The following is a 14,634-nucleotide window of genomic DNA, read 5'->3' as shown; positions in this document are numbered from 1 at the left end:
AGAGGGAGCTCTTCTTAATATTTTGACACCAAAATCATGTCGATACACCTTACCGACTGCGAGTAAAGCCACCCACGCTTTAACTTGACAGACTGTAAAATGTGCCCGCATAGTAGGCATATTTTTCTTTTTTTGCAAAATCAAGCTGCCTACCTCCCTTAAACTGAATAAGAATACAAGCGCTTCCACAACCGCTGATTGAACAAGCCGCAGATGAATATGAGGAATCTAGGTTCCTCCTTAACCCCAATATATGGCTAAAGTGTATGCCTTTTTTCGAATGAATATCTAGGAGGAGTTCGACCCCTGAAACATCAAATGCTCAGTTAATGGTGCGGCGATAGCTTCGGCTGATTCAAATTGAAGGCTACAACCGAAGATGGACCAAGAGAACAAAAGAAGCTTGCATCTTCCTAGCAAAAAGATTGATTGCACAAGTGAAAGCTGCTGACAATCAAGCAGCACATTGTTGACAAAATACGAGTATCATCTGACGCAACAAAGAATTTACACAAAAGGAGGAGTGGGTCAAAGAGAATCTACAGTATTTCGGTGACGCATCGTGCTTCTCCAGCTATCTCCCTATTTCTGTCAAAGATACACCCACGCTCGGCACGGTATAGACTTTTTAAAGAGACGTTTACAAGAACCACGAGCTCAATTAAATAAATAAAGTTAGGATGCATTGAACTTCTACCAAAAAAGTCAGTTTGTTCAATCCAGGGAACTGAAGGCCAATGATTTGTCTGAACACGCTATATAATATCTTTATAGCTATTCTGAACGACAGGATTTTTCGACGAATTGGGCCTATGTGGAGAGAGATAAACGAATAACGTGGCTCAAAAAAGGTGTGGCAGGCTGCTAATTGACAGGTGCGTCTATAAAAACGTAGCAGTCCACTAGCACTGACTATCGATGGCCTGGATTGCCTACAAGAAAGCTTTCGAACAATCTTTCAGAGACTTATTATTTGTATGTTGGAAAGCTTAAAGGTTCATCCACACATAGTGAGATGCATGGAGAGATTAATGCCCCTTTAGTAAACTATATTTACTGTCTCATCTGAAAATTATCGTGTGACAAACAAGATCATCACCTTCCAGAGAGACTTCTTTCAGTGCGACACAATAAGCTCTCTCCTCTTTTGCATCACACTTAGTATGGACTTTTAATTAGATAAATGTGCCAAGATTGACTGAAGCGAGGAGGAATTAATGACGTTCTTGGCGACCTTAAGCTCCTAGATATGAGCGTTATTGGACACCTTTACACTTAAGAGACCTGTTCATGCCAAGGCGTGCCTGAGGGCTGCAGCCAGGATATAACATCTGTGAATGGAGCTTTCCGAAGCATATACAAGCGTCTCCTTTGACATAGTCTTAAAATCTGTCGGCGTTGAACAAGGTATCTGCGACCAACATGCTTGCCGTCCCTATTCCACGCTACTTGTTTGGGGTGATTCAGTTGACGAAGTACAAGCTTACGCCCCGTAATATCGCTACACGTTAAATCATTCATATGCATAATAACTTGCATATTAATTCGTCTGTTCCGCAATTACACATTTCACGCCGTTAAGACAGACGCGGACTTCTGTATCTCCAGTGTCTTCATAACCGAATTGTTCTAAGTACAGCGTAGGTCAATGTGAATGGCAGAGATCCTCACCTACAAATTGACAGTAACCACGAGTAGCTTGACAAAGGAACGTTGCTTTACGAAGCCGCGAAGCAGGCGTACGAGACCCTTGACCTGAATTTTAATATCAGAAGTAAGGAAAGTACTTTAATTCATCTAGATGCTTATTTTCTGAAAGCCGAAGTAGAGAAAGAGAGGTTTAAAACAGTTTAATTTCCACCTCAGTATACTGTGACCACATTTTATGTCAAGAAGTTCCCAGCGATGGGTACAGAGCGTGTCATGTACACGCTGAGTCCCTAGAACACATCCTATTCAGGTGTTACACGCACAGGGGAACGACGTGTCTCCACAGACATAATCCGGCCCTTAAAGTGCGTTCCTACCATCGAGAAACGAGCTCTTTTATATAAATGTTAATAAATATTGCTAAAAAAATAAAACAAATACAAATGCTCATCCTTGTCTAATGGATTTTTCGGTTGTATTTTTAAAAGTGAACTTACGAAATAAAAATATGAGAGAAATGATCACTATTATTTTTAATTTTTTTTTTTCGCTGCCTTTACTACGACATAGTACACAAAATATTATATATGTTAATATAATAATATAATAAGAAACATGTACAAATCAATTTTTAATTTCTTAAAAATATGCCAAATTATCGTTTTAATCAATCCATAAATTTTAAATGTCAGTTTCACGCAATTACGAAGTTATAATGTAATTTCCAATTTTCATGACACTCGATGCGTTTTCTAAAGAAATTTTTTCTCACTTCCATACTCAGATACAGCATGACAAGATCTCCAAGATACATTCTTTTAGATAGTCCTACTAAATGCACAAAACGTCTTTAGTCGCTTCTGTAAAAATTGAAAAATGGCGCTTGACTTTAAAAATTTTCAGAACAAAAGCACTTATATTTACTTCGAAATTATTTCTCACAAATATTTTCAAAAAATTAACAACACAAGAAAATCCAAAAGTCTATTTAAATATAATATAAAGATAGCTCCCATTTTTCACTAGAACTTACGATATTAGGGCGAATTGATTTTAGATCGGGCATGCTATGCATGATGATTTCGGAAAATCGTTTCCCGGTGAAATACGTTATTTTACAAAGGATTTCAGGTCTTATGTATTTCAGCGATTTAATAAAAATATTATTTGATAATGGTATGAGTATCTGAACTTGTCAAAGGTGAGAACGCATAAAACCAAATATTTATCTAACATTTTTGTTTCAAAGTGTTCCTGCAAATACAATAACATTTCTTCCAACATAATTTTTTTTCTAAAACTTTTGATCAGGCTTTTATCTTGTTTTTTCGTCATCAGCCACGGACCTACATTAGTCAAGTGCCTAATGAGCTAAAGATGTTAGGAATTAAATTATTAAGATTCTTGAGATATCTTGCTACGATGTTGTAGTAGGCACAAAATTAGGAGCATAGTATGGTTTGAAGTTCATCTTTTACCGACGTTATCCTTATTGTCCTTACACGGCGGCCAAGAGCATTGAAGGTGCTATCAGTCGCCTCTTGATGTTTTTTCAGAGCTATCATCTATCCCTCCATAGAGCCTCAGTCGCCTACTTCCTGATGTTCTAGGAAGACGTTTACAATGCGACCGGTGTTTAGTAAAATCGGTTTCTGAGCTACTGCCAATATTTTTCTGACTCGAAGATATCCGAGATGTTCCGGGCGCCTTGCGTGCACATTTCCTGCAGCCGAAACCACAATAATATGAAAAGATGAACGTTTCAAATTCTGCCATATTGTCTTTACTTCATAACTTAGCTCGCTTTGCTTATTAGTATTGGTTATATAGGTTACACGCAAATTCCAGTTAAATGGACAAGCAATGTCGATAAAATAGACTCTTTAGTCTTTCTTCTCAAGCATCAGAATGTCAGGTCAATTGGCTCAAATATAATTATCTATCTGGCAAGAACGCCCCAATTTAAGAAGTAATCTTCTTTTTATAAAACGGGAACTAAAATTTATCTGAGGCATTATTTCTCAAGTGACCCCACCCAAAAAATATATGCTATTAGATCGGGTTAAAATTGGTTCAGTTTATTCTCTTCTTGGATAGGATGCCTTATACCATATTCTAGGTACATCAAACAATTAGTTTGCGTATGCGCGTAGGTGAAAGTTTTGAATATAACTCACACACCGTTGCACTTGAATGCCTGTAACTATTTTCGTACTGTTCGGAAATTAACTTGATATCAATTCGTTGGATTCGTATTTTAGTGCATTTTTTGATAATAACCAATGCAAAATCTAAAAGTATAAATGTATGAAAATGCTTCCAAAGGGAATTAGGGGCAGAGATTTGGTTTTCGAGTAACAGAACAAAACTTGAGTGCAGACATCTACATAGCGCGACGCAGGCTCTTAGTAACATTAACATAGAAACTAACGGGACGTAGCACAAACCTGCGGGGCCTAACAGCGCGTAAGTAAGGGGAATGATGCACACCACACAGGCTCTCCCTACTTTCTCGGGTGGACTCACAGTGCGCCAGGACATAGTGAGTACCACTAGCCAATCCAAAGTCGTGCCTGCCCCCCCCCCCATAAAATGGGAACAACTCGAATAACTTCACCCCTCCCGATCTACCAAGCCAACCCGCCTACTTAAGATGGGACATTGTGCTTCATCCCGCTAATTTATATGTCCATGGTCACTTCGGACAAGAGCGGAACTCAATGGCACTTCTAAATTTCAACTTATACGGTACTTTATCGTTTATAAGTAACCTACCTTTTTGAAATTGAGTTTCTCTTTTTCGCAATATGTTCCACCTTTTTCTTTTTGGGGTATTCGGAGTAATCCAAAGAAAATCCAGTTCTTCTAGCAATGATTTCGCCTTCACCATTTCGCAGAGAATCATGATATTGAAGTGTTGCCGGGAATTGTGATTGCTGTATTAAATGTTTTTAAAAGTATTAATGTCATCTCAAAGTAATCTCCCTTGGAACGAAACAGTACAGCCGCTTTTTTTAAACTTTTGCGTACCCATGCGAATAAAGCATGACCATTTAAAATTATGTTTCTGGTGCAAAAGGTTCGTGAAGCTATATTTGTTTTTAAAATGCTGCCCTATCTCTTTAGAAAAGTAAAAAGTTTTCTTTGGAGAGAAATTTTGTTTCAATTGTTCAATGATTAGAATCTGATATTTATATACGGCAACAGTGTATGGTTATCTGATCATTATTCCAATGTTGAGATTGGATACCATTTTGCAAAATCAAAACAATATTCTCTACAAAATCAAATACTAAAACTAGAAACTCACCCTCTTGCAGCTTATTTTTGGGCTCTTTTATAAACAATGATTGTTGTTTTGCATTATATGAATGAGCTTTTAATTAACTTCTATTATTGTGTGCCGAAGATTAAAATGTGACTTCATTAATACAATTTTAATCAAAAATTTTAGTTAGATTTTGTTTAGTGTGTCTAACTTGGGACAAGATTTACAATCCTTTAAATAGTAGACCTCTGAAGATGTTTTCCAAGTAATTAACTAGAAGCAGTCATGATAAACTTTTAAAATAATGTCACAATTTTCAGTTGACTGTTATAGTTCGATTGCATCCAACATTAGTTTAAAAATTTTGTGGCGGACACAAATACAAACCGAATAGTTGCCACTGCCACCGGCCAGAACGCAGTGGAGCGGTCTAAACTGTGCAAACTTGGAAAATCCTATTTGACATCTTCAAGCTCAGTTGAACAATTCTGAAATAATTCAGAATGTCAAGATTTCTTTTTGAACCACAAGTTTCTTGTCTTTTATAGCTCGCCGTTCACATGAATTAAATTCCTTCATTAATTTCCTAACGACCTATGATTTAGGTACAATAGTTGAAAGCAGAATTTTGTCCGAGGGGTCCGTAGTCTACGGAAACTTTTTCATTATTTAATGCAGAACTTTAACGTCTGCTGCGTGATAATCATCCCTAAATTCGTCATTCTGACTTAGCGATAATGAAAAGTCTGGGTCATTTTCTATTTAATCAACTAGTCTTCATTATGATCATCTATTTGTGCTTCATCCATTTTTATTAGGCTGACTTTATTCGCATGTAACTGAAGGGTGGCAGTCCGGTCCTAAGGAGCGGGTTCGACTGCGGATTGTGATAAGAAATTCAATTTGTAGTTCAAAAAAATTAATAAAAAAAACTTTCTCCGAGATATTGAGTTTGTGAATATAAATAAACAAAGTCTTATGTGAATAAGTTAACCAATTCCGAGAAAATCGACCGAGGATGCTGAAAATAGAATTTCACAAGGTTTTGAACATCTGTTTGCGGTAGCGATTAAAAGTAGTATTTTTATTTTAAAAAAAATATATATATATATATATTTGTGTGTGTGTGGCACATTCCACGTAAACCGGGCTACCCCTATAACTAAAAATTGAAGAGCTCAAGAAAAACGTTTCAGGGCTCAAATTGTTCGTATTCATGTACTCTTTCGAATACGTGACGCATTACAAAATTTCAAGAAGGCGGCACCAATATGGCGGTTAGAAACCTCAAAAACATCAAGAGTACAGATTAAAATGCTTATAGAAATAAAAAAAAATCAATTATGTTGGACTATTTTTCATTCAAATTGTAGCTACTACACACCCTTTAAAAGATCACATGGTAGGTTACCGAAAACCAACATGGCGCAACCAATATGGTCACTGATATGTCGATAAGGTAGACGAATTTTAAAAAATCAACCGATTTGCACCAAATTTGGTATATGGGGCTTTTGCGGTTGCGGATAACGTATTTAAAGTCAGATCGACATAAATCAAGATGGCTGATTTAATAACAACTGACTTGTAATTTGTCGGGTGATTTTTTAAACTCGTCTAATTTTAGTTAATTATTTTTATCTCGCAAATCTGACTATGTAAAATTTCAAATAAAAAGTACTTTTATTCTTTTTTTTTATTTTCTGGATTGTTTTCGAGAAAAAAATTACTGTAATAAGGGTATTTAATCCTTTTCCAGGCCGAAGGTTTAAAAAAATTGTTTAAGCCAATTAATGTTACAAAAATAATGGTAAATTCGAATTCAGCGCACCGAAAACCCTATACTTTAACGTATCAGGTGTATATATAGATATATACTTCGTCATCTAAGTGATTCATTAAAATTAAAAAATCATGATTTTCAATTTAGCCTATTTTCATTGTGATCAAAATATTTAATATAGCCCCGCTTCATTATTTGTAAATTTCGTGTTACAATATGTTAATTTATCTGACTAAACATTCTGAAATGAAATAGTTGCTGAAACACTAAAATTTTATTTAAAGTTTAAATTAGCTCATCTTAAAAAATTAATTTTATATATCCTATAACAAAGAAGTTTACTGTTAGTAGTTGTATAAAGGACATTGAACCTAACATGTCTTGATAGTTAAACCATACAATAAATTCTTTACCTAAAGTTTGTTCACTTTTCAAAATCTTCAACCTAAAAGTAAAAAGGAAATTCGTTTTATTGGGCTTCAATCAATACATCATCTTTTGCAATAAAAAATACGAAGGTAAATTTAGTACAAGATGTCATCTCTTCAATAAAATTCTTCTGAAGAAAAACGTGCAGGTAATAGATGCGCAAATCCTTATGCAATAGATGGCCATACAGGGGTCGATCTAAGAAATATGACGAAGCAAATGTTAGACAAATTTTAAAATTTAGCTTTACCCACAAAAAAGTGTAAAAATTGCCGAAATGCTTATTATGAAAATGAGAATTTACAGGCTAACTCTAGTATGGACAGTAGGGTGGTCCAAAAATGCATTATAAAAATTTTTTTGATGCTAGATGCAAACGATCCCCCCAAATTATTTCGAAATCCAGAAAAAGTAAACGCGTATTTTTTTTAATTCTGATTTTTAGTGTTACCTGTTGATACTTCAAAAAACTACCCCTAAATCAAAAAATGTACAATCTTCAGAAAATTGACACTTTCAAGCAGTTTGTTCTCCTTTTTACGGAAATCATTACTATGGATCTATTGGAATGTTTACAAATCTTTTTCTTAAAAATTCGTCTAAAATCTGTTTCTTGAGATCAGAATGGCAGTTTATTATCTCAAAAAGACTTCATTTATTTTAAAATTTCTTCCTATTGTTTAAACAATTAATTATTATTATCAATTTTCAACTTTTTTTCAAATTATGGTAGAAAAGTCAGATTTTCTTCCATTAAACCTATAGATTTTAATTACAAGGTATCTTGTCTACATTATATGATTATATTATTATATTATTACACTATATGATTTGATGAAATTTTGAAAATAAATAATAATTGTATTATATAAACAATGGAAATTATTTGAAAATATGAATAATGTTACGTAAAAATAACAGTTGGGTATTCCGATCTGTAGGTCTGTAGGTTTTTTACAAGAAAAGCTGACTTTTCTCCCATAATTTTAAAAAAGTTTAAAATTGACAATAATAAATAATTGCTTAAACAATAGGAAGAAATTTGGAAATAAAATCTTTTTGAAATAATAAACTGCCATTCCGATCTCAAAAAATAGATTTTAGACAAGTTTTCGAGAAAAACAGATTATTTAAACAAATAGAATTTATTTCAATAAATGGAAATTAACTGAAGTACATTTGTAAACATTCCAATAGACCTATAGTAATGATTTTCGTAAAAAGGAGAAAAAACTGCTTAAAAGAGTCAATTTCCTGAAGACTGTACATTTTTTTATTTAAGGGTGAGTTTTTCCCATGTATTTCCCTATGCAAATTTGAAGTTCCAAAAGGTACCATTGAAAATTAAAATGTAAAAAAAATACAGGTTTACTTTTTTTGGACTTCGAAGCGATTTAGGGGGATCGTTTGCATTTATTTAAATGTCGCCATTTCGAACCACCCTAATGGACAGTAGTGCATCAAACATTTATGAAGAAAGCCTTTTTCCATCTGAAAGTGATTCTGAATCATCTTCTGCAAAAAAAGTTTGTCTGTCTAGAAAAGTAGAATTAGAGAATTTACCACAGGGACTGAAACACAAATTTAGCAGTTTACCTGAGAATGGTCCATTACGAGTATTTATTCTTACAATAGCCCCTGATTGTTGGTCTGCTCGTAAAATTGCTAAAGAATTTGAAACTTCTAGGCGAATGGCGAAACATGCCAAACAAATGAGAAAAGAACAAGGTTTTTTATCTATACCAATTTCAAAAGCTGGTAAAATTTTACCATCAGAGACAGTAGATAAGGTCATACAATTTATGAGTCAGAACAAAACAGTCGAATAATGTCAAATAAAAAAGATTGTGTAGCTATAAAAGATAATGGTGTAAAAAAAAGAAAACCAAAACATTTGCTCATATATGATGTATACATATTACATGAAAAATGTAAATAACTATATCCAGAAAACCTAATAGGTTTGAGTAAGTTTACTGAGCTCAGACCAAAATGGTGCATGCATGCTGGTAGTAGAGAAACACATAGTGTTTGTGTGTGCAACATACATGAAAGAATATGCTTGATGCGTCAAATTTAAAAGAATTGACAAAAAATTCTGATACTCCAATAAGAGATTACAAGGACTGCTTACAATTTTTACTGTGCACGGAACCACAACCTTCTTGTTACTCAGATGAGTGCGACTCTTGTCCAAATTTACAACAATGTTCGGATCATGTAACCAATATTTTTCAATTAGCGTGTGTAAGTGATGTAATTTTTAGTACGTGGCAAACGACAGACAGATGCACACTAAAGAAAGAATGTCTTTGTAGAGAAGATTTTGCTACCCAATTGACTAAATATTTTAAGAAATTCATACCTCATCATTTTATTGCTAAAAGACAGTGTAGCTACATGTCAGAACGAAACAAAAATTTAAGAGATGGCGAAGTATTAGTCCAAGTAGATTTTGCAGAAAAGTATGCATATATCGCCCAGGATGCTACACAAGCGTTTCATTACAACAATGACTGGAAATGACAAATAAGCATAGTAGTCAAATGTGTAATTTAGTGAAACATTATGATCATTTTGGGATTTTAGCAGAGTGTCATTGTCACGCAAACGCTCGCGGCAAATGTGTTTGCGACGTTTTAAGTGCCACATTCAAGTGCGAAGCTACACGTGCAAGGCTTCAAGCAAAACCTAATGATGTCATTTTACCATTCAATTCTCTTTATGAATAGAGTAAAAAAGAAGTTTCCGAATACAAAAATATTTTATTATAACACAAAGGAACACCAAAAAACTTTGAGAATCCTCTCCAGACGATTCGCCAATGCTCCAGCACCCTACCGATAGCAATCTCTGAGTATACTCTAGCGAAATAGCCTGGCCCATTTGAGACTATAAGCAGAGTCGATTTGAAACAATTTAGTCTCGGAGATGGTCTGAGAGATTTGGGTCCTGTTCAAGGTCCTTTTAGTGGTCTTATTAAGAGTAGTGCGACGGTAATATAATGTTCCTTTTGTGTTCGTCACGTACTGGGCGGGCAGAGTTATTTACAGTAGTTGGCCGACGCTAATCCGACTCTCCCTTTTAAATTTCTCTTCAAATTATTAACACTTTTTTCTAATTGATTAATTTTCTCATTATACTTATTTATAATTATAACTTATATGCTAATATACCATTTTCTAGTTGAATTAAAAAAAGTTGTCTTTTTTGGCATATCTCATTCCATTCAAGAGAAACGTCGTATTAATTCCAATTTCAAGCATTTGAAAAAAAAGTTAGATATCTGAAATCATCGAAACCCGTAGATTCCGAATTATTATGTTTTAGGCTGTTAACTATAAAATTCAAAAAATCCACTTCTAAATTTTAATCCGAAAGCTTAACAAATGACTCTTGAGTGTCGCCTACTCTATAGGGCAGTAACAAAAATGAGAATTTCACACGCATTTATCTTTGGCTCAAATGCCCCATTAAATGTAAAAAGATATTCAGCTGCAAACAGTCCATTTGCTATCATACAGTATTAAGATATAATTGAAGAAAACAAAAACTCACATGCATTCATCGGGCAAAAGTTGATCTTCCACACACCAAGTTGCCATATTAAATCAGCCATCTAGAATTATGTCGATCTGACTTTAAATTTGTTATCAGCAACCCCAAAAAACCCCATATAACAAATATGGTCCAAATCGGTTGATTTTTCCAAATTCGTCTACCCTTATTACAGTAATTTTTTCCTCGTAAACAATCCAGAAAATAGAAAAAGAATAAAAGTACTTATTTGAAATTTTACATAGTCAGATTTGCGAGATTAAAATAATGAATTAAAATTAGACGAGTTTAAATAATCACCCGCCATATTACAAGTCGGTTCATATTAAATTAGCTATCTTGAATAATGTCGATCTGACTTTAAATTCGTCATCAGCAACCACAAAAAACCCCATATACCAAATTTGGTCCAAATCGGATGATTTTTCAAAATTCGTCTACCTTATCGACATATTAGCCGCTATATTGGATCCGCCATGTTGGATTTCGGTAATCTACCATGTGATATTTTAAAGGGTGTGTGGTAGCTACAATTTAAGTCAAAAACAGTCTAATGTAATTGCTTTTTTAATTTTTACAAGCATTTTAATCTGTACTATTAATGTTTTTGGGGTTTCTAGCCGCCATATTGATGCCGCCATCTTGAAATTTTTTACTGCATTACGTTGTATTCGATCCAAAAAAGTTATTCAGTTCTCCATGGCGGACCGAAGGAACCGGAAGAAGCTTTTACAAAGTACCCTTAAAGGCCCCACCTAGTCCCCCATCGGTTCCTTCTTAAAAAACTCAAAAAACGGCAAGATAAACTTTTAAATTGTTGAAATTCAAATTCTACGTTAAAATTTGCATTAGAAACTCATGGAGTAATCGCAATACTTTTTCTTGCAGCGTTAAAAACTTATAAAAATAAAATGCCTGTCATTTACTTGGGCCGAAAGCGGCTTCAAGTGCATCTTCTTTTAGTAGCAGTTAATAAGCGTTCCGTCGGTAACTAAGAATTTTGTCTGGATGCTAGCGCCTAAGTTTCTATTGGGAATTTTAACGTAGAATCCGAATTTCAACAATTTGAAAGTTGATCTTGCTGTTTTTTAAAGTTTTTTAAGAAGGAACCGAAGGGGGACTAAGTGGGGTCTTTAAGGGTACGTTGTAGAGGCTCCTTTCGGTTCCTTCGGTCCGCCAGGGCGGTGCAAATGAAATTTTTGTGAGACGGTTTCGCGGCGTAACCTTCAATTCTTGCTTTCTTTTCTTAAAAGTAAGTAAATATGATTATTTTTATATTAAATTTGACATTCTTTGCAATACATTTTAATGGTGGATAATAAACAAACTAGTTACATCACAAAAACTTCTTATGCAAAAAAGAAGAAAATTTGAAACAATTTTCAAATTTTAGGTTAGGATGGCACTGGTGTCCAGTTATTTGACTTTCAAAAATTTAATTTTTTCATTCAGTTGTTGAAAAAGGCTTAAGAAGAGAAGTATTACTTGTAAAAAGTTAGAAAATTACAAAAATTGAAAGAATACGCTGCAATGAGTGTTAAGTACACCATGTCCCTTGACACCCTGCAGCATACCAACTTTTGATTACTATACTAAAAAATGCGCTTTCAAACAAATCCTTTTAAGAGGACGTGCAATTGATTTTTAAATCATTTTTGGGCCAATAAACCCGTTTTCGTCAAAATGTCCCTTAGCACCTTTTGGACTGCCATCCTTCAACTGTGCACCAAATTGACTGAATCGTTTTCTGCAATTTGAATATATAATTTAATTTTTTTAATTGGTAGAAACCTCATTCTTATCCTGGACGACGTCGGTGTTAGTGCCTTTGATTTTAAATGATTCTTTTTCTGAAAAGGATTTACACATTTACGTTAAAACATTTTTTTCAGAGCAACAATAAAACAATACCCATTCTATTTTTACTGAACATAAAAAATTTCGTTTTTTCAACTACAATTCGGAACCTTACTAAGTAAAAATTGTCCACATATTATCATTTTTAATTTTTCAATCACTTTGAGTTGAAATATCTTTGAATTCCAGCAAGAATATATTAAGAGTTGAAGATTTTTTTCTTATTTAAATAAAATTTATTATACTCCATTTATCTTTACTCTCTAGCGTGTCATGATAGCTGGCGTCACGCAACGAGGATGCCTCCAATCAAATTTTGTTCTCTTAATCGAAAACCAGTTGAAAAAAATATTTTATTTTTATTTTTAAAAATTTTTGTCAATATTTGAGTTTGGATTTTTCTATATGTCATTATCAAAAAGGGCGTAAAAATACGAATCCATCGACCTATTTCTATAAACGCTGTTATATTCGTTTTCTTTTTTGATTTTATCTTTAGTTACTTTACTTTGGATTTTTAAAAGTTCATGTGGCTAGGTTGCGTAGATATCATTTATTGTAAATTAACAATGTAATTGTATCTTTAAGTAATTTTAGACATTAACAAATCAGATAGATAGCCGTTTTAAGCGTATTCTGCGCTAGTTTCAAGTTTTCTTTGTGGAATCAAGTATCAGCCAGTTTAGAAGTTCTACCGACTGTAACGTGGATCATGGCACACGTTACATAACATCCACCTTTTCACCCTGTAGACTATATGTAACTCATCAGCGACTCCGTAGTTAGCGCAGTACTAGCGTATCAAGCTTCGAGTCAGCGGTGAAGCGTTCTATTCCCCGGGATGGAGTCTATTTTTACAGATGCTCACTCGTTCTGCTTTCAACACTCTACAGTGACCTTTCCTCTTATACCCCCTGCGTAACTTTCCCGGTTATGATTTTAAAATCTTTTCAATGGTTTACGAAATTTTTCGTTAATATAAAAATGTCCAAATAACAAAAAAGTTAGGCTTTAAGCCTGGAGATCTAGTTTCATCCATTAGTCTCAGGAAAGTGGGTGAAGAATTGGTTAATCCAAATTGCATCCTCTTAAATTGGCACATGCCTTTTCTAGGGACTGTGAACGCTGTAATTGGTTTTGATCATTATTTTAATGGAATTTGAAAATAAGTACACTTCTCACAACATGTCAAAAAACTAAAGAAAGTTAAGCATTTTAAGCAAGTTTAAATTTTTTGTAAATAGTACCTATAATGAAACTTACGAAATACCCGATTAACCCGCCTAGCGCCAGAACCTGACTAATCAGGCGATCCTCGCAACATGGCTTCTGGCCAATATCTAAAAAAAACTAGGTTTATTAAAGCATTTTGGCTAAGCTTAGATTTTTTGCTGAACAGCTTTTTCGTAAATGTTATTATAGGTTCTACTAACACAAAAATTTGATATTTTTTAAAATGATTAAATTTCTTTAGTTTTTGAACATTTTATAAGGAGTGGCTGACCAGCCAGGTTCCTGCAATGGCAGGCTGAATGGTAATTTTGTAAATGTTAATTGTAGGAACCTAGGCTGCTGACTATGCCATGTTGACGTATACCATACCTATAAAACAAAATATTAAAAACTAGCTTTGCTAAAATATACACGATTTTCTTACGGGCTCCGGGACTATTAGATAAAAAGGTAGAGTTGTTGAAACTGTCAAAATATACAGTTTGTACTCTCTTTCCTTGTAAAATTTTAGGAAAATATGGAGTCAGTGAAAAACATATTTTGGAACTTTATAAGTTCTGAAAATATTTAAGAATATCTAAAAAAAATCTCAAAAAGGAATCTGGAAGATTTTAAGTTTATTGTTTAAATTTTATTGCATTAAAAAAAGGTCCCCGCACTAAATTTATGGGAAAATGGCTTTCGGCGGATTTAGCTGAAACTTTGTAAATTTTAAGGTTATAAGTGCCGGATGAAATATCCATAAAAAAAATCCAAAAAATGGACAGTTTTAGCGCTATGCGGCGCTAAGCGCTCAAGATCAATGAATAAAACGAATTACAACAGATTTTGTTACAAAAGCGATGTCAACATAGAA

General features: G+C 33.9%; 1 protein-coding gene across 16 annotated transcripts in view; it reads right to left on the bottom strand.

Annotated features, from left to right (window-relative positions):
* Positions 1-14,634, bottom strand: part of LOC117166986 (extracellular sulfatase SULF-1 homolog) — a 554,052-nt gene that overhangs the window by 159,391 nt on the left and 380,027 nt on the right. For 11 of the 16 annotated variants that reach the window (XM_033351500.1, XM_033351499.1, XM_033351502.1 and 8 more), the window contains 2 exons: positions 4,426-4,586; positions 2,309-3,373 (listed from right to left, as the gene is read on the bottom strand). The exons of 1 other annotated variant lie outside the window; for it this stretch is intronic. In XM_033351500.1, coding sequence (XP_033207391.1) covers positions 3,234-3,373; positions 4,426-4,586 — 301 coding nt within the window. In that variant the 3' untranslated portion in view covers positions 2,309-3,233. Of the gene's footprint in view, positions 1-2,308; positions 3,374-4,425; positions 4,587-4,960; positions 5,192-5,305; positions 5,407-13,556; positions 13,671-14,634 lie in introns of those variants that run through there. 4 more of the 16 variants (XR_004466341.1, XM_033351509.1, XM_033351505.1 and 1 more) reach the window with 4 other exon arrangements.

This window comes from Belonocnema kinseyi, chromosome 2, assembly GCF_010883055.1.
Source record: "Belonocnema kinseyi isolate 2016_QV_RU_SX_M_011 chromosome 2, B_treatae_v1, whole genome shotgun sequence".
NCBI lineage: Eukaryota > Metazoa > Arthropoda > Insecta > Hymenoptera > Cynipidae > Belonocnema > Belonocnema kinseyi.
This window is presented reverse-complemented; position numbering and strand designations above follow the sequence as displayed.